The sequence below is a fragment of the Microcaecilia unicolor genome, chromosome 6 (genome assembly GCF_901765095.1).
Source record: "Microcaecilia unicolor chromosome 6, aMicUni1.1, whole genome shotgun sequence".
NCBI lineage: Eukaryota > Metazoa > Chordata > Amphibia > Gymnophiona > Siphonopidae > Microcaecilia > Microcaecilia unicolor.
The window spans coordinates 190689334-190710887 of record NC_044036.1 but is presented as its reverse complement, the minus strand read 5'-3'; the positions used below and the strand labels follow the sequence as shown (position 1 = coordinate 190710887).

General features: G+C 40.8%; 1 protein-coding gene across 3 annotated transcripts in view; it reads left to right on the top strand.

Annotated features, from left to right (window-relative positions):
• FANCD2 (FA complementation group D2) overlaps nt 1–21554 on the top strand; it is a 763224-nt gene that overhangs the window by 280993 nt on the left and 460677 nt on the right. For all 3 annotated transcript variants that reach the window (XM_030205444.1, XM_030205445.1, XM_030205443.1), the window contains one exon: nt 1399–1508. In XM_030205444.1, the coding sequence (XP_030061304.1) occupies nt 1399–1508 (110 nt within the window). The remainder of the gene's footprint in view (nt 1–1398; nt 1509–21554) is intronic.

Here is a 21554-nt window from a genome sequence, read left to right as displayed (position 1 = left end):
GAGAATGGTGTTAAGGTCATGTGCATGTGGTATCTCATTCCAGCTCCTTCCTACCACTTTTTCACTGTGTTGGAGAAAAGCGCAGTTGGGGAGGCACTATGGGACATACTTAGTGGTCCTGTCCCAAGGTGCAGGCATATTGGAAAATAATCCAGTATAAACTTCAGAAATGACTAGGAGTCATGATTCTATGGGATCTGGGCATTTACTTGCTTAACAGAGCACTTCCAGAAGTGTTTCATCAACAATGCTTGATTCAACACTGTCAACTTAGCCCATCGTACTTTGGTTGCAGCCTGGATGTCAGAGGGTGTGCCCTGAGTATATAAATGGCTTGCTAAGCTTTGGTTATATTTCTAAAGTAGAAAAATGTACGGCTCAGAAAACTGCTTTGATTAAATGGTAGAGAATTTGGGGATCTTTTTCTTCAGCATTGTTCATGATGGAAGATGGTAAGATCAATAATGAGTTTTATCGTTTTGTGGTATTATGTTGTTTAACATTTGATATAATTTATCTTATGTTTTTTCAGTGGGGATGGGAGGGGTTGCATATGTTTATTTTTGTAAAAACATGTAAATTGGGAGGTTATTTGTTTTTGGAGATTATTATACTGTATTGTTCTCATTATGTTTTTTATTGCTGTTTGTTCATACTTCAATAAAAAGGCCTCTAAAAATAACAAAACAAAATAGACTTTATAAAATTATCCCCAATGGAGCTGACATGTTTTTATCTTCAGTATGGAAGTTTTGTCTGTTCTGTCCTATCATATCATGGATTTCCTAGTTTAAACTACGTTGTGTGTTATTGTACAATTTTTGACTTGTAAACTGTTCTGGCTTGATATACAATAAGTGACTGTATGGTAAACAAACAATAAACGATATTCAGTAGAGTTTAAGTAAGTAAGAGAGGCTACTGCTCAGTGGGCTGTCTCCATATATTCAATGGTACGTAAGTGCATAGTAATATCCCATCTGACTTTTGTGGCACTGTGCAGTTATGCTGGGCCTGTTGGTGGGTGGAATCAGGGAGGAGCTGTCAGTTATGCAGGTACCAGCCATATTCGATGCCGATGCCAGCATAGTTAAGTGGGCATATGAGACTTCACAAAAGACAGCCTTATCTTTTCCCATTTAGTTATATTGGTATTGACATTGAATATTGGCTGACACCTGCATTACTTCTGAGTTGGAGGCTGACCTGGATATTCAGTGCTGGAGTGTGGACTTGGCCCAGTGTTGAATATCTAGAATAATTCTGCCTGCAGCTGTCAATGGCTTAAAAACTGCTGACTGCTATGGTTTGAGTATTGGCCACTGTGTTTTTGTGCAGCGCTGCGTATATCTGTTATATGATACACAAATGAATAATAGCTTTACTGTCATTCCACAGGATGACATGTATATAGTGATCAGAAAGCAACTCTCCAGCAGTATACTGACATACAAACGCATTGGGATTATTGGTGCTGTGATGATAGTGGGCAGCATGGCCATGAAGAGGTAAGAAATGCTGGAGTGGCTATGCCTCTCACTGACTTGGGGATTAGAGGGAAATCAACTTTCATCCTGAGGCTCAATCAAAGAAAATCAGAAAGAAGGGTTTTGAAGAATGCTTTATGCAGTAATAATTGTGCAAAATGGAGCTAGCACAAAAACCTACCAACACAGATGTTTGAAAGCAGTAGATCTGAGACAGGTGCAAAGGATATGCATGAAAAAGAAAACAAATATGTATTTTGTGCTGGTGACACTTAAGAAGGAGTGCCCCCCTGATAACACAAATGGTTTGTTCTTGCAGGAGACTTTCCTGCTTGTTCTCAGCAGCAGAATAACTTGTAGGAGCCAAGCAATTGTGTGTAAGGGGAAGATATTTAAATCCCTGTTCAGCCCTTAGGACTATACAAGAGGGAGCGCACAGACATTTCCCATTGATCCTACTGGCTGGGCTGAAAAGCAATGTTAGGATGAGCAATAGCGTGCTGTTCATCACTTTATGGGGTGGGGTTACATATATAACTGAATTTCCCTGCAAATGCACATACAGTGATGTAAAAAAAGTTCCTCCCCATTTCCCCTATTACTGCATATATGTCACGCTGAATGGTTTCTTATCTTTAAACAAAGTGAGCCTGAGTAAACACATTACACAGTTTTAAAATTATTTAAGGAACAAAGATATCCAATACCCATATCACACATGTGAAAAAGTTAAGCAGTAGACTAAATTTAATTGATTCAAGTGATTGAACCCAGCCAGGCCTGATTGCAGCTAGCACTATTGAATCTAAACCTTAATGTATATTGAACCTTACCATGAGAGTGAAATAAGCCCAGCATCCTGTTTCTAACAGTGGCCAATCCAGGTCACGTCTACCTCTTCCACTCCACTCATTATTTTATAGACCTCTATCATATCTCCCCTCAGCTGCCTTTTCTCCAAGTTGAAGAGCCCTAGCTACTTCAGGCTTTCCTCGCAAATTGAATTACCTCACTACTTACTCCCATCTCTAGGTCATTTATAAATTTGTTGAAAAGCAGTGGTCCCAGCATAGGGAACCCCACTGACTATCCTTCTTAATTAAGAATACTGACCATTTATTTATTTATTGCACTTGAATCCCACATTTTCCCACCTATTTGCAGGCTCAATGTGGCTTACAAAGACCTGTTATGGCATCATTTAACCCTACTCTCTGCTTTCTATCTTTTAACCAGTTTTTAATCCACAATAGGACACTACCTCCTATCCCATAACTCTTCAATTTCCTCTGGAGTCTTTCATGAGTTACTTTGACAAACGCCTTCTGAAAATCCAGATACAGAATATCAACCGGCTCATTTTTATCCACGTTTGTTCACCCCTTCAAGAAATGTAATAGATCGGTGAGGTGAGATTTCTCTTCACTAGATCCATGTTTGCTTTGTCGCCTTAATCCATGCTTTTGAATATGGTCTGTAATTGTGTTCTTTATAATAGTCTCTACCATTTTGCCTGGCTCCAACGTCAGACTCACCGGTCTATAATTTCCTTGATCTCCTCTGGAACCTTTTTTAAAAATCGGCGTTACATTGGTCACCCTCCAATCTTCCTGTGCCATGCTCGATTTTAAGGATAAATTACATATTACTAATAATAGTTCTGCAAGTTCATTTTTCAGTTCTATCAGTACTCTGGGATGAATATCATCCGGTCCAGGAGATTTGCTACTCTTCAATTTATAGAACTGCCCATTACATCCTCCAGGTTTATAGTGATTTCATTCAGTTTCTCTGAATAGTTAGCTTTGAATTGCATTTTTGGCACCGGTATCTCTCCCAAATCCTCCTTGGTGAAGACTGAAGCAAAGAATTCATTTTATTAACCCACAACCATAAACACCCCAAGACATGCACTCCCTATCTCAGACGTTCTAAAAATACTCAAAAGTGTCACAATTGACTGCAACCTCACTCTCGAGAGCCAAGTAAAAACCGTAATAAAATGTTCTACGCAATGTGGAAACTCAAATGAATAAAACCTTTCTTCCGAGGTACAAGCCCTTGGAGACTTGTCTGTCCAGGCAGCACCGGATAGATGTACGGCTGGTGATCATAGTAGAAACATAAGTGACTGATAGAGTTGTATCACAGCTATAATAAAGAGATGTTTTAGGTGAACATTAATAATGTACAAAGGTTGATCTCTATGGATATAGTCATGTTAGATTAATATTTGAATCTAAGGGGTCGGACCTGAGGGATAGGGGGGTGGGAATGATAAAAACAACAAAAAGGTTGATGTTATTGTTATAATGCACAAATATGTGGTATTACTCTCAGTTGTATAATACCAGATTTACCTGTATTGTTATAAGGTTGAACCATCAATAAAAAATGTCGAAACATTAAAAAAAAAAACCTTTCTTCCAAGGGATACCTTTTGTAAACTAATACAATCAGTGGTCCTAAGCCATGCAGATTCCTGCAACGGAATCTATGCGGGACGTAATGAACAACTCACAAAAAAACTCTAAACTGCCCAAAACACAGCAGCCAGACTGATATATGGTAAAACACAATTCGAAAGTGTTAAACCCCTTCGAGAAAAACTGCACTGGCTCCCAATCAAAGAACGGATCATCTTTAAAATCTGCACATTGGTCCACAAAATCATCTACGGCGTAGTCCCAGGATACATGACAGACCTCATAGATCTTCCAACTAGAAACAAACTCGGATCAGCACGATCATACCTAAACCTACATTACCCAAACTGCAAAAAGCTAAAATACAAAACATCCTATGCATCTAGCTTCTCCTACATAAGCGCACAACTATGGAATAGACTCCCGTATGCAGTGAAAACAATACATGACCACCTAAACTTCAGGAAATCATTAAAAACTCACCTCTTCAAAAAAGCTTATCCCACCGATCCAACATAAATCCCCACACCCAGCAACACAACATAATCAATGATTGTACTAGACAATTTACTATCCTCTACCCCTCAACCCCATGACGCCTGATTCACTTCTACCTCATTTGAGCACAACACAATCTTGTATTTGTTATCAACTGAAACAGCAAACGCCTCTCGGTACCTTATAAGCCACATTGAGCCTGCAAATAAGTTGGGAAAATGTGGAATATAACTGTAACAAATAAATATTATTATTTGTTACATTTGTACCCCACATTTTCCCACCTGTTTGCAGGCTTAGTGTGGCTTACATAGTACCGTAATGGTGTTTGCCAAGTTGGTTGATAACAAATACAAGGTTATATCGTGGTCTGATGAGGTAGGTGTGTGTCAGGCACCTTGAGGGTCGAAGGGAATGTACATTATTTATTGTCCCATACGATCATTGGTTATGCAGTGTTGCTGGGTATGGTGAATAACGGTGGATCGGTGGGGTAAGCCTTTTTGAAGAGGTTGGTTTTTAGTGATTTCCTGAAGTTTAGATGGTCATGGATTGTTTTCACAGCTTTTGGGAGTCCATTCCATAGTTGTGCGCTTATGTAGGAGAAGCAGGATGCGTAAGTTGTTTTGTATTTATGTCCTTTGCAATTTGGGTAATGTAGGTTAGATATGATCGTGATAATCCAATTCTGCTTCTGGTTGGTAGGTCTGTGGGGGCTGTCATGTCTCCTGGGACTACGCCGTAGATACTTTTGTGGATCAGGGTGCAGATTTTGAAGATGATCCTTTCTCAGGGGGGTTGGCACTTTTGAATCGTGTTTTACCAAATATTAGCCTGGCTGCTGTGTTTTGGGTGGTCTGGAGTTTTTTTGTGAGTTGTTCTTTACATCCCGCATAGATTCCGTTGCAGTAATCTGCATGGCTTAGGATCATTGATTGTATGAGGTTTCAAAAAATTTCTCTCGGCAAGAAAGGCTTTAATCATTTGAGTTTCCACATTGAGTAGAACATTTTCTTTATTACGGAGTTTACTTGGCTCTCAAGGGTAAGGTTGCGGTCGATTGTGACTCCGAGTATTTTTAGGCTGTCTGAGATAGGGAGGGTGTGACCTGGGATGTTTATGGTTGTGGGTTTGTACTTGTTATGCTGGGATGAGAGGATAAGGCAGTGTGTTTTTTCAGTTTCAGTTGGAATAAATGGGCCCAAGAGTCCATGATATTCAGGCCGTCATTGATCTCTTTGGTTATTTCTGTTAGGTCATGTCTGAAGGGAATGTAGATTGTTACGTCATATGTATAAATGTACTGGTTAAGGCCTCGATTGGATAGGGACTTTGCCAGCGGGTTTATCAATATGTTGAAGAGTATTGGTAATAGTGGTGATCCTTGCGGTACTTCACAGGCTGCTTTCCACGGTGGTGATATGTTTGAATTTGATTTAATCTCTCCACTATGGCTTTGTCTTCCCTAATTGCCCCTTTTACCCCCTCGGTCACCTAGCGGTCCAACCGATTCTTTTGCCGGCTTTCTGCTTTTAATATGTCTAAAAAAATTTACTATCTGTTTTTGCTTCCAACGCAATCTTTTGTTCAAAGCCCCTTTTTGCCTTCCTTATTAGCACTTTGCATTTAACTTGGCATGCTGTTTCTTATTATTTTCAGTCGGTTCCGTCTTCCATTTTCTGAAGGATTTTCTTTTAGTTCTAATAGCTTCCTTCACCTCACTTTTTCACCATGCCGGCTGTCATTTGGACTTCCATCCTCCTCTTTTTTTTTTTTTAATTCTTGTTTATTAATAAAAATCAATAGGTTCAGAACATTTACAAAACAATCATTCTTCTAATATACAGTAAAGGTATTTCATAATTCAGTTTTGATGTTACAACTTTTTATTCATTTTCTCCCCCCCCCCCCCCCCGTAGCCCCTCCTCCCTCTTCCCTATCCCTCCCACTTCCCCTCCCCTTTACAGGAATTTAGAACTCTGAGCCACTGGGGTTAATGTGTCCCAGAAAGGGGCCCAGGTCCTACAAAATAAACCTCCTTTTTTGAAAGCTAAATCAGATATGTCTCTTCGCTCCAGGGAACACATATAAATAATTGTGGAACGTCACTGGGCCATCGTTGGGCTCTCTGGTCCAACAAGCCAATACTGTAAAATCACCTTTTTCCCCATCAGAGTTGCACGTTGAAGAAAGACTTTAAGGCCTGTCCATGTTCGCCCTTGTGTAGTAAATCCATCAAAGAGCTGTTTTGGGGAAAGTTGCCACTTGGTTCTCCACATGTTAGATAACGTGCATAGCCATGTCCCTCCAAAATGTATGTACTTTAGGGCATGAACAAAACATGTGCCCCAAATGTGCCTTTCCTTTCTCACACTTGGGGCAATTGTCCGTAGCTCGCAAGGTGGCCCGGTGGGCTCTCTTCGGTGAAATGTGAAGGCGAAAAATGAGCTTGTACTGTATTTCCCACCAGCCCACACTCTCTGTTAGCTTATAAGTTCTTAAAAGACAGGTTTGAAGGTATACCGGTGTTACTCGAGCTCCCAACTGCGTACTCCACTACTACTACTTGACATTTCTAAAGCGCTACTAGGGTTACGCAGCGCTGTACAATTTAACATAGAAGGACAGTCCCTGCTCCATTGCTGTGCCACCTTTCAAAGTCATATTGTTTTGTATGGTCTCTTAGGTGAGTATGGAAATATTTCAAAGGAATGCGGGACTGCGCATCAAGTCCAAACATAGCATTATAACAGGGACATCTTGGGCAAAGAATTAACATAATGACTGAGCTGCAGATAAGCAAAAACGTCTCATTGTTTTAGTTTAAATTCCCTGCACAAATATGGAAAAGGGTTAATGGTACCCTGCTCTGTTACCATGTGACTCAGGTAATGGACCCCCTGAGCAACCCAATAGTGAAATGTCTTGGAGGTGTGCCCTACTGGAAACTCTGGGTTGCCTCTTATAGGTAATAATGGAGATACTGAATTATTAAGTTTAAAGAATTTACATAGCCACCTCCACGTCTGTCGCAGAGGACGAAAAATAGGAGAGACTGTACCTAAGTTTGTCGTTTGGCCTGCGGACATGTGAAGCCAACTACCAAAGTGCAGGGGTTTGAACCATTGGGTTTCAGTTGAGGTGTGGGAAAAGAAATGGGTGTCACGGAACCAATCTGAGAGATGGTGCATTCCACTTGCCACTGAAAAGAGGCGAAGATCCAGTAAACCCAAACCCCCACTTAGCTTGGGGGAGAACTGCCCTGGCAAAAGTCACCCTGGCTCTCTTCCCTTGCCAAAGAAAGTGATTTAACTTTTTATGCAACCATCTCTCATTCTTATATTGCAAAAACGTGGGTAAAGTTTGGTAAGCATAAATCCAGATTGGAAAAAGGACCATATTATATAATGCTACCCTCCCCATCAGAGAAATGGGGAGAGCGTGCCAGCCTTGTAAGGCCTTGGCTACGCGCCTTTTCAATTATTCCATGTTACGCACATACAGTGTATTTAGGTCTATTGGAATTCGAACACCCAGATATGTCACATCCTCCTGTGCCCATTGTAATGGAATGGATCCCTCCCAATTTGTCTTTATCTCTGATTTGGATGGGAGAGCTATTGATTTCTGAAGATTCAGGGTAAACCCAGAGTACAAGCCAAACTCTTTTATAGCTGACTAGTAAAAAAGGCCCGTTTCTGTATGAAATGAAATGGGCGCAAGCAAGGTTATCCTCCTCCTCCCTCGCTCTCTCCCTGTCCCCTCCGAGTCCCACGGCCCGCTTTCCTCCCCTCCGATTTCCAGGCAGTCCTCCCTCCCCTCTCCCACTCCCCTGTAACTCACCACTTGTCCATAAGTTTCCAGGTGTTCTCTAGGGGCCTGATAGGGGTTGCTGATTTTTTTTTCAAGGTGGTGCATGCCCCCCTCCCCTCTCCTTTGAGTTCCAGGCCTACCCTCTCCTCAGAGTTCCAGGCCCCCCTTCCCACCCTCTCTCTGTCCGTCCTCCGAGTTCCAGACCCCCTCTCCCTCTGAGTTCCATGCCCCCTCCCTCCGAGTTCCAGATCCCCCCTCCTCCCTCCCTCCCTCCGAGTTCCATGCCCCCCTCCAAGTTCCAGACCCTCCCTCCCTCCAACTCAACTCTGTTCCAGCCCAACCTCTTCTCCCACTCCCACAACAGTCCTTCACCTGCCCCTCGCCTTCCTGCATGCCGCCCACCCAGAATTTAAAAGGCATTTAAAAAACACAGAGCTGACCCCTCTGCTACCCTCCCCTCCCCCTCTCTTACCAGGGTCCCGGCAGCAGTGAAATGTGAAGAGGCTCGGTGAGTCGGCTGCCTTCCCTTCTCTTCGCTCTGCTTCTGGTCCCACCCTCATTTCCTGTTTCCACAAGGAAACAGTGGTTTTCCTCCTTCCACCAGGTCTCAAGAGATGCCTATTATATCTAATTTTTTATTTAATGCAATATATTCTAACTCTCCCATCTTATTTCTTAGGCTTCCAGCATTTGCATATAGACATTTGAAACTATGTTTGTTGTTCCTATTTACATTGTGCTCAGTACTTGACAGTATTAATTTGCAATCTTTTGTCTGATTTTTATTTAATTTATGGACACCTGATCTACTATGGTCTCATCTGGATACCCTATCTTCCCTGTTTTAATGATAACTTTGAAAGATACCTTATCCTGAACCATGCGCTTTTGAGCGATTGTCGGCCTTCCCCCAGTTTCTAGTTTAAAAGCTGCTCTATCTCCTTTTTAAATGCCGATGCCAGCAGCCTGGACCCACCCTGGTTAAGGTGGCGCCCATCCTTTCAGAGGAGACTCCCCGTTCCCCAGAATGTCGCCCAGTTCCTAACATAGTAACATAGTAGATGATGGCAGAAAAAGACCTGCACGGTCCATCCGGTCTGCCCAACAAGACAAACTCACATGTGCCATTTTTTGTGTATACCTTACCTTGATTTGTACCTGTCCTTTTCAGGGCACAGACCGTATAAGTCTGCCCAGCACTATTCCCGTCCCCCAACCACCAGCCCCACCTCCCACCACCGGCTCTGGGGATCCCTTCCTTCTGAGCAGGATTCCTTTATGTTTATCCCACGCATGATTGAATTCCATTAATCTAAAATCCTCCTCCCTGCACCATCGTCTCATCCATGCATTGAGACTCCGAAGCTCTGCCTGTCTCTTGGGCCCTGAGCATGGAACGAGTAGCACTGCAGGAAATGCTACCCTAGAGGTTCTGAATTTGAGCTTTCTACCTAAGATCCTAAATTTGGCTTCCATAAACTCTCTCCCACATTTTCCTATGTCATTGGTAACCACATATACCAAGACAGCTGATTCCTCCCCAGCACTATCTAAAATCCTATCTAGGTGACGCGTGAAGTCTGCCACCTTCACACCAGGCAGGCAAGTGACCAGGTGATCCTTACGTCCACCAGCCACCCAGCTATCTATATGGCTAGTGATCGAATCACCAACTACAACAGCTGTCCTAACCCTTCCCTCCTGGGCAGAACTTGGAGACATATCTTTGGTGCGAGAGAATAGTATATCCCCTGGTGGGCAGGTCCTGGCTACATGTGTACTTCCTACTTCACCAGGGTGATGCTCTCCTTCTAGGAGATCTCCCTCCTCCAAGGTATTACAAGGGCTACCAGACTGGAGGTGGGACTTCTCTACAACATCCCTGTAGGTATGCTTTATGTATGTCTCTGTCTCCCGCAGCTCCACCAAGTCTGCTACTCTAGCCTCAAGAGAACGGACACAATTCAAGAGATAATCCATTCACGAATATGAGTTGAGTATGAGAGAAATAGGCAAAATCCAGAACTGTTGGATAAAACCATCTCCAGCCATCTCCACATTTAGGGCCTCTACAAATGAGCGAAGATCCCTCCCATCCCTATTATTATATACCTCCCTCTCCCCAGAATTTCCAGGTTAGGTGTCATTGTCAAAATCCCCCCAATAATCAGCAATCCCTCTTTCTGCTGTAAGGTACATGGCATACATTCTTTCATAAACTCCCCCTGATTTTTATTTACATAAGAGTAGCCATACTGGGACAGACCAATGGTCCATCTAGCCCAGTATTCTGTTTCTAACAGTGGTCAATCCAGGTCACAAGTACCTGGTAGAAACCCATATAGTAACAGCATTCCATGCTGCCAATGTTTCCCCATGTCTGTCTCATTAGCAAACTATAGACTTTTTCTCCAGGAACTTGTCAAAATCTAAATCCAGGTACGTTAATTGCTGTTAGTACATCCTCCGGCAAATAGTTCCAGAGCTTAACTATTCATTGAGTGTGAAAATATTTCCTCCTATTTGTTTTAAACTATTTCCATGTAACTTCATTGAATGTCTCCTAGTCTTTGTATTTTTTGAAACAGTAAAAAATCGATTCACTTATACTCATTCTACACCACTCAGGATTTTGTAGACCTCAATCATATCTCCCCTCAGCTGTCTCTTTTCCTGGGTATGTTGTTTTTCATTTATTATTCCTACAACAAACAAGAAACAGCTCCTGTGAACCCTTTTCACCCTCTGTATGTCCACATTAACCTCTTGCAGAAATAAAATGCCCCCTCTGCGCTTTTTAGAGGAACCCATGGTTGATGGCTTACAGCTGACGGGGAATCTCGATTCCTTAACATAACATTGATGAGCCTTCAAAAAAATGGGTCTCCTGCACAAAATGAATAGACTCCTGCACTTGAACAACATCCTTAAAGCCTTTCTTTTGTGTGGGTAGTTCAAACTTCTATTTTTGTATGTCATAAATTTAATCTCCTTCCCGCCATGAATATATTCCCACCACAAATAATGGGGAGCTCATGTAGATGGGCTTCACATTCAAGGAACTTGGACCCTCCAGGAAACAAATCTTCAGATCAACCTCCTGAAGCTTTGAGCGGTCTGGAACATTCTAAAGGCTTTCAGAGATCAGCTGTCCCATCAAATTATTCTCGTTCAAACAGACAATTAGGTTGTTTAATGTATTAGATCAACAAGCAGGGGGGCACCGGAGCACGCCTTCTGTGTTAGGAAGCTGTCCAGATGTGGCATTGGGCTCACCTGCAAGGCATGTTTCTTCAAGTCACTTATCTGGTGGGCGCAAACACCACTCTGGCCAACAGACTGAGCAGGATAATGCAACAACACGAGTGGAGATTGGAATGTTTTCCAACCCTTATCACTCATAACGAGGGCTCTCTTCTACATCGCAACCTCCTGTGTCCGGCTCTCACAGCTTGGATGTTAAGAGCTTAGAATTTGCTTCCTTTTCGGAGGGTGTCTCCTGGGTCTTTCTGGCTTCCAGGAAAGATTCCACTAAAGAGGTGTTACTCGTCTAAATGGAGGAGGTTTTGCGACTGGTGTGAGAGCAGGGTCCTAGATCCTCTTACTTGCCCTACATAGACCCTACTTGAGTACCTTCTACACTTGTCATAGTTTGGTCTCAAGACCAACTCTGTAAGGGTTCACATGAGTGCAATTAGTGCTTTTCATCAACGTGCAGAGGGTAAGCCTATCTCCGGACAGCCTTTAGTTGTTCATGAGAAGTTTGCTTTTGTCAGAGCTCCCTGTCAAACCTCTACCAGTGTCATGGGATCTCAGCGTCATACTCACTCTGCTGATGAAAGCTCCTTTTGAGCCACTGAATTCCTGCCATCTGAAGTACTTGACCTGTAAGGTCGTTTTCTTGGTGGCTGTTACTTCAGCTCGTAGGGTCAGTGAGCTTCAGGCCTTAGTAGTGGATGCACCTTTTACTAAGTTTCATCACAACAGAGTAGTCCTTTGCAATCAACCTAAGTTCCTGCCGAAGGTGGTGGTGCAGTTACATCTAAACCAGTCGATTGTCTTGCCAACATTCTTTCCCCGACCTCATGCCCATCCTGGTGAAAGCAGCTTGCACACCGTGGACTGCAAGACAGCATTGGCCTACTACCAATCCTGGCCCCTCCCATGACCAAATGGCTTGGATTAGGACGTTTTTGAGCTGGGCGTTTTTAGTTTCCATTATCGCTAAAAAAAACAAACGCCCAGCTCAAAAACGTCCATTTTTTCAAAAATACGGTTTGGCCCGCCTTTTCACGGACCCGTTCTCTGAGATAAACGCCCATGGAGATAGGCGTTTGTGTTCGATTATGCCCCTCCACGTAAACCTCCTTGAATGTCTAGACCCAATACAGGGGGAATATCCAGCAGACCGATCATGGACCAACTTTGACTCACTATTGATCGAAAACACCTCGCAATCACTCAAAGATACGCCAAATCACAATGCAAATTAGATATTTGCCCTAGTAATCTTATAAGATCTGCCCCTCAACAATTCTTAACAGACCTCATGAGTAACCTGAACTACATGCTACAAAATGGTCTCTTCCTAAGGACAAAAGAAAGATTCTTCTTACTTCTCTACCTAAAGACGCTAAGAAAAGTACAAGTGACCTAACCAATTACCGCCCAGTAGCATCTATTCCGCTGATAACCAATCTTATGGAATGTTTAGTGATGAAACAGCTCACTAACCACCTAAATAAACACTCAATCCTACACAATTCTCAATCAGGATTTCGATTGAACTACCGCACAGAAACAGTACTAGTAACTTTAATGAATAAATTTAAATGATTGCAACTGGCAATAACATTCTTCTCCTACAATTTGACATGTCCAGTGCCTTCGACATGGTCAACCATGGAATATTATTACACATCCTGGAATACTTTGGAGTTGGAGGTAACGTTCTCAAATGGTTTAGAGGATTCCTGACAAAAAGATCATACCAAGTAACAACTAACACGGTGATTTCAGCTCCATGGATACCCGAATGCGTAGTTCCCCAAGGATCCCCCCTCTCACCAACCCTCTTTAACCTAATGATGACTCCCCTAGCCAAGCTATTAGACAATCAAAATCTCAACCCATATATAGATATGCAGATGACGTCACGATTTACATCCCGTTCAAACAGGACCCAAAGGAAATCACTAACGAAATCAACCAGAGCTTCCAAATCATGGGTGGATGCATTTCAGCTAAAACTCAATGCAGAAAAAAAACACAATGTCTTATACTCACCTCACAACACAAATAAATTCACCACCATAACCACCCCAAACTTTTCTCTCCCTGTCTCAAACAATTTGAAAATTCTGGGAGTAACCATCGATCGAAACCTCACACTTGAAAATCACGTGAAGAATACAACTAAGAAAATGTTCCGCTCCATGTGGAAACTCAAAAGAGTAAAACCATTCTTCCCAAGAGCCATTTTTCGGAACCTGGTACAGTCAATGGTACTAAATCACCTGGACTATTGCAATGCACTTTACGTTGGCTGTAAAGAACAAACCATCAAGAAACTGCAGACAGCCCAGAATACAGCAGCCAGACTCGTATTTGGAAAAACAAAATATGAAAGTGCAAAACCCCTAAGAAAGAAATTACACTGGCTCCCTCTTAAAGAACGCATCGCATTCAAGATCTGCACGATTGTTCATAAAATCATTTATGGAGATGCCCCAACCTACATGCTAGACCTTGTGGACCTCCCACCTAGAAACGCTATAAGATCTTCTCGCACCTTTCTCAACCTACACTTCTCCAGCTGTAAAGGACTGAAATACAAACTAACACACGCAACCAGCTTCTCCTTTATGAGCACGCAGATATGGAATGCACTACCAATTCACTTGAAAACGATCAACGAATTATCTACCTTCCGCAAATCTCTGAAAACCTATCTCTTCAACAGGGCCTACCACGATAACCCATAACTAACTATAACACAACACCTACCCACCTTTATTCAGAATGTCTCTTTCTATATCTACTTGACCAGATCCTCCTGTTTGCATTGATTTCTTTGTAACACCAACTGTACTCGTTACCCTGTTATGGCGAAGCCACAACAGGTCTTTGTAAGCCACATTGAGCCTGCAAATAGGTGGGAAAATGTGGGATACAAGTGCAATAAATAAATAAATATAAAAGGGGAACTAAAATCGCAAGATTGAACAAATGGAAAATTATAATCGAAGATTAAATTTAAGATTTCTGAACTTTCCTACTGCACCAGGCTATATGCCTATGGAAGTCTTTAAAAGATATTTACTTGAAATACTTAAATTCACCCCTGAAATGATACCTCCAATTAATCGAATATATTATTTGCCAAATAAAAAACTATCAGGAAACATGAGGGAAGTACCTGTTCAGGAGAAGAAAGAACTCTTAGACATTTCTGACATATTGGAGGCGTCATTATCAACAGAATCTGAAAGGTCGACTTTATTAGTTTCTTTTGTCTTTGAGCAGGGTTTAGAAGCAGTCAGGAGGCTGGCCCTCCGCAATATTCAGACTTTATTCTTTGGGAAAAAGTTTGGACATTTCCTGATGTAACAAAATCAACGCAGATTAGGAGGAAAGCTTTTCTGGCTTTAAGACCAGAAATATTAGCGTTAAGAATTTTTTTCCACTTAATTTATCCCTGCAAATGTAACGTAAAGTATTTGAGTGTGAACTATGTTTTCTTTTTGCCAGACCAGTTACGTGCCTTTATTCACTTGAAAAAGATAATTTAGGAATTTAGGACGCGTGTATAAATATGTTTCTAATAGTTTGTTAGAATTAACACAGTTTGTATTTGGATTAGGCTTATAAAATATAGATATAGGTGAGTTATGTGCTAAGCTTTATGATTGAAAAATTTTTCTTTTTATGCTCTTCCTCTGAGTTTAGATAACTCTACCTCCCCCCCCTCATATTGTGGTCTAAGACAAGGAATTTAATTTAATTTTCAGTTTGTTAAGATGGGGAAACCCAATTTCTACCCTTGTATTTTCATTCCTGATTTTCATGTTCAAGATTTAAGGCTTGTAAAATGTTTAAATACCAATAAATATAAATTTTAAAAAAATGTTAAAACAGAAAGGGAGAAATAATGAGTTTATCTTGTTAACAGGATTGCTTATCTGAAAACCCGTTAGAGACAGGATAAACAGCATGGGAAAGGTACAGAATTGGAATGTTTAAGTGTGTGCTTTACAGTTAAAATGATAACTGAACGTGCTAATTAGAGCCTTTGGTGGGAGTAGGGCTAGTGCCACTATTAGGAGAACTCTGGCTGGGGCCTGAACGGGGGCTAGAGCTGGTACTGGAATTATTACATGACCAGGTTAAATAAAATGAATAAGGTGAGGAGGGAGCCGTAGCCTCGGTTTCCATTGCAGTTGGTGGGGGAGAAAATTTCTCATTCTGAGGTAAGGAGTTAATGTCATTCTCATGTTGGTAAATGAAAACCCACTGGTTTAAAGCTTGAAGGTGTATCAAGCAGTTTTTTCAATTTAATTCATAAGTGAGTGCAAAAGCTGTCTATCAAGGGATCCCTTATTTGGCCCCAAAAAATCAGTTTGTCTTTTGTTCCAGTCATAACATTGGATACAAATGTTTTCTAATTCCTTTCGCTGAGTAGGGAAATATCTTACAACAATTTCAACAGGTGTGGACATAATGTAAACAACAACCTAACAGACTTTGTCTGTAGGTACTTACAGAGTCAATCACAGCTTCCGTAAGTCCGATATTCAGGGATTCTGCAGATGAACCTAAATATCGTATTACCAAGAATCCTGCACTGAGTTCCTGGCAAGGCACAGTAAAAAGATCAATTCTCCGAAACAAAGAAATCTTTCATACCTAAAAAAATTTTAAAAATTCCAACAGTGGATAAATATCAGTTTCAGAAGTCTGACAACTGATTCCAAAAAAGTATTTGAACACTGAACAGTTTCTGCTATCCTGTCACTGAAACAGAAACTGGAAGAAAAATTTTAGGATCCTGAAATTAGCAGTATAATTTGTAGCTCAGATTTACCCAAATTTAAAGATATAACCCTAACTCAGATCTATTTATTTTTGCCAATGGAATTAGCGAAGATAGTGGTGGGCAGACTTATACGATCTGTGCCAGAGCCGGTGGTGGGAGGCGGGGCTGGTGGTTAGGAGGAGGGGTTAGTGCTGGGCAGACTTATACGGTCTGTGCCGTGAAAAAGACAGGTACAAATCAAGGTAAGGTATACACATGAGTTTATCTTGTTGGGCAGACTGGATGGATCGTGCAGGTCTTTTTCTGCCGTCATCTACTATGTTACTATGTATGTTAGTAAAGCATAATAAATTCTGACTCCACTTACATTAAACTAACCAGTTTCCGGCTCAAAGGACCAAATGTTTATGGTGGGAAAGAGCGCTCCTTGCTGAATCAGTATGACCTCAAATTCACAGCTTTCAGCAAAAGTACAGAAAGATGCAGCTTTCAGGCATTTTAGAGCCCTTAGCTTATGCAGTTCATGGGTCATAACAGACCTGTCAGTGGTCAGAAAAGTGCAAATCAATTCATTTATCATTCTGCTAGGTTAGAAATATGTGTTATGTCTAGTATCTATCTCAAGTTATTGCAACATTAGCTCAATGTCCAGTAAATTATTATTCAGCAATTGCAGTAAGCAGAATCATCTAGCTGTAGGCTTTTTGTCTCCCCTATGATTAATTGTTACATTAATCATAATCATTTTCAACCAGGACCCAGGGGTCTCTATTCTCAGACAGATTTTCCAGATCATCACCACCACCAAATGCATCAAACGTCTCTCCCTGTCCTCCATTATTGCCACATCACATGGGGCTTGGGCCGACAAGTTCTGCATTCTGGTGAAGTTCCTTGTTCCCTTTGCTCTTTTTTTTTTTACATCATTTCCTCCTCGTACCAGAAAAATTCTTAAGGAGAATGTCTGTCATCTCTCCATGGGCTGAAGCTATAGATGAAGCTGAAGTATAATTGGATTATGCAGCAAGGCAATAATCCAAAACACGAGGAGAAACATGGTAAAAGTCCTGACTTGAACCCAATTTGTTGTGTCAGGAAATGAGAATGAGTAGTTCATGTATTTCAAGTTTCAAGTTTATTTTGTCCTTGATATATCGCCTAATCAGGGAGCTTTCTAGGTGATTTACAATTCATTAAGTGGGTAACAAAAACGTAGTATAAGACACAAAAGAGAAAAAAGGAGATAAATCATTTTGCAGACAAAACAGCAACTAATTCCCCCAGATCAGTCCAGGGGAGTCAGCACATGCAGAGTTAGTGAAAAAAAATACATGGCAGTTATATTTCAAAAGCTTTAAAACAAAAACATTTTTAGTCCTTTTGTAAATGTTTCAGGGAAGTGTTCCTCCCAAAGATGTAATGGCAGGGCATTACAAAAGAATGCTCTGATAACACTAAATGTACTAATCCTTATGGTATAAAGGCCAATAACATGAAAAGGAACAATGAGGAGTTTCTGCTGCGCTGACTGTAGAGTCCTTGATGGAGCATAGGGGATTAACATATATCAGTAAATACAGAGAATGCCAGAATGAGATACTTTAATGGACTATAGTCAAACTCTTAAATGTTATCCTATGATTACTACTACTACTTATCATTTCTATAATGCTACTAGACATACGCAGCACTGTACACTGGAATATGAAGAGACAGTCCGTGCTCTCGACAGAGCTTACAATCTAATTAGGACAGACAAACAGGACAAATAAGAGATAAGGGAGTTACTAAGGTAGGGATAAAATAAGGGTACTGAACGAGTGAGTAATGGTTAGGAATTAAAAGCAGCAATGATTAATTGGTAACCAGTGTTCTTCCTTGAGTAGATGAGTATAGGACAACTGAGTCGCTTACGATGCCTAAATAAGCCCAATATCCTTTTTCTGCCCAGTTTTGACTGAAAGATTGTTTACATTTTCAGCCATGCTTTTGGTTTTGACAAAATATAACTGTTTTTTCGGTGAAAGCCAGAAATTTGTGGTTTATCCCGTTTGTCTCCTTCCCCCTCACCTGAACAAGAGTTCCCCGAATGTCTCCCCTGCCTCCTCCCCCCCCCCACCCGTAGTCCTCCCTGGGCCTATTTTACCATCTCTAGTGGTCTAGAGGTGTAGTTTGGGCAGGAGCCGATTCCCAGTTACGCCTGTCCATTCTGGTTCTGGTCTCAAAATGGCTGCTGTGACTGGGTCCATCGCTCCTGCCACGGCTAACCACTAGACCACCAGAGACTATAAGGTAGTCTGGAGGTGGGGAGGGGGGCTACTCTTTGTATTCAATGCTTTTTTTGTGTATGTGTTGCAATTGTAAGTAATGCAGTTAGAATCTTGCACAATAGTTTATATAATAGAGTGCTACAAATAAAAGATTTTAATATAAAATTTTAGCAGGAGTTTATCTGTAGGGGTAAGTTTATTAGATCCTTAGCCTCTCTTCGGAGTTATGTCAACAGTCAATGAAATTACATGGAAATAGTTTTAAAATAGGAGGAAATATTTTTTCACTCAATGAATAGTTAAGCTCTGAAACTCTTTGATGGAGGATGTGGTTACAGCAGTAAGCGTATCTGGGTTTAAAAAAGATTTGGACAAGTTCCTGGAGGAAAAGTCTATAGTCTGTTATTGAGAAGACCATGGGGAAGCAACTGCTTGCCCCGGGTTTGGTAGTATGGAATATTTTGCTACTAATTGGGTTTCTGTCAGGTACTTGTGACTTAGAAGCAGGACACTGGGCTAGATGTTCCATTAACCTGACCCAGTATAGCTATATGTTCTTAACTATCACTCAGAGTGTGGCACAAAGTCAGCTACTTTAAGAGCACCATGACTTTTAGCATGTTTTCTTATTTGCAGTCCAGTTGTGTGGAGGCTGTTTGTTTGAATGTAAAATATGGTCTTCCAGTTCTTAAATTATTATATACTCTGGGTTTAACAGAAGAAAGCAGACTGCAAGCTCCAAATTTGAGTTTTCGATTTTGGTTTCATCTTTGGCCAGAACCAGGAGATCGGTTTCAGTGGCAGTTTCAGTTTTGGCTGAAAGCTTTCAGACAGTTTTGGTTGGCCTCTACTGAGGAGTCAAATGATCAAATCTCTTAGAATAATTAATCAATTTAACAACAGTGTTTTGGACAATTTACAATCTGCTACGTTGCAAGGCCCGTAGGCCATGAAAACCTATGAATGTGTCTGAATTAAAGCAGTTCTGTAAAGAGTGGGCTAAGATTCCTAAACAGCGATGTGAAACTATCAATTTGTAGGAAGTATTTGGTTGCAATTATTGTTGCTAAAGTTGGTGCAACCAGTTTAGGGGAGAGTTACTTTTTCACATGTGTAATATGAGTGTTAGATATGTTTGTTTCTTAAATGTAGCAATAATTTAAAAAACTGTGTTCTGTGTGATAATGCTGCCATGAGAGAGATGGACCTAATGCTCTATCACTTCGATAAAGAGCCCTGGCAGCGTCTTTTTCCCTTCAGTTTGTAGAATTGGCCAGATTGCTAGTACCTTTATAAGTGGTGGCATTGCCCACTAATATTGAAAGAACAGAAGATATTATCCAGACTGTATTGATGACCCCTGATGCAGGCGTTCTGCCAAAACACAGCCTGTGTCGTGTCCTTCAATAAAGTTTGGATGTCAACTGACTGTTGGAAACCCATATGTTCTTTTTGTTCAGCTTCTTTTCCTGTGCTTGGATTCCCTATCTCTGGTGTATGTCTGACTTAAAGGAAAGAGGGGAGGGGGTGACTGAAGAATGGGGGTAGATGGGGATAGGTTTCAGGATGGGAAGTGTTTTTAGGGAGGATGGAAGGTAGATGGGTTTTTCTTTTTTTTTTTTGGGGGGGGGGGGGGGGTACTAGACAGAAAGGAACAATCTCCTAACTGTAAGTTTATATTCTATTCGTAGCTTAAATTCTGCCATATCTCCAATAGGATTCATCGCGGTTTACAAGATAAGAAACATCTCATTTACATGGAATTACAAAACAACATTATATAATATCAAACAAGATGATTATCAGAGAATAGAAGAGCTTTCAGTTGTTTTTTAAACAATAAATAATATTGAATAGACCGAACTTGATACTGAATATTATTCCAAATTTGTACTCCTAAGTATTGGAAAGAATTAGTCAAGTAGGCCTTAATTTTATCCCCTTTAAAGCTTGGAAACAGAGAATTATGACAAACAGCTCAACAAATTTGCCCAGTAAACATTAAAATTAAATATTTAGCAAGACAAACAGAATTTTGCCCTGACAAACTTTTAAAAATCATACAAGCTATTTTAAACTTGATATGGGGATAAACCGGAAGCCAGTGCAATTTCTCAAGTAGAGGGGTTATACTGTCATATCTGCTGACTCAATAAATCAATCTTGCAGCGGTATTTTGAAGTAGCTGCAATCTTTGCAGCAATTTCATTGTCAGTCCTTCATACAGTGAACTGCAATAGTGTAAATATGGTAAGAAGACTGCCTGAGCAATGCTGCAAAAACATTCCACACTTAAACTAGATCTAATTGTTCTGAATTGACGTAGTCAGAAATTAAAACTTTTTTATCAATGCTGCGATTTGCTCCTCAAAGGATAGTTTAGAGTCTACTATAACCCATAAAACCTTTGAACTTTTAGAAATGTGTAAGATTTCACCTGTATCTTATCTCAGAAATTTTGAAGTAATATATCATAATCCTCGAAACAAACAGTGCTAGTCTTCTGTTTATTCAGCTTTAAAAAATTAGCTCTGGTCCATGAATCAATCAAATTAATATTTTTAACTAATATAGATAATGTATTGTCAAAGGTATCAGAAACAGGACAGAGCAAAAATATATCATCCGCATAGAATAAAATATGTTGCCCAAGAGGTGTTATCTAGGCACCTAATAGTTTCATATAGATATTAAGTAACAAAGGGGACAACAAGGACCCCTAAGACACCCCGCAGCCAGGGGTCCAAGGATCAGAAAAAACTCCATCCTTAGAAACCAAATATGATCTTTTATCCAGAAACTCTGAAAACCATTTTAGTACTCATCTGCCAGTGCCCAACTCAGCCTATGAAGCATTAGAGAATGATCAATAGCATCAAAGGCTGCAGAAATATCAAAATGAAGTAAAACAGCCTGACAGCCTTTACATAATATATTTCTCATCTCTGAAGTCAAGGAAAGTAACAAAGTCTCAGTTCTATGTAGGGGTCGAAACTTATGTATAGTGCAAATACTCATTAGAAAA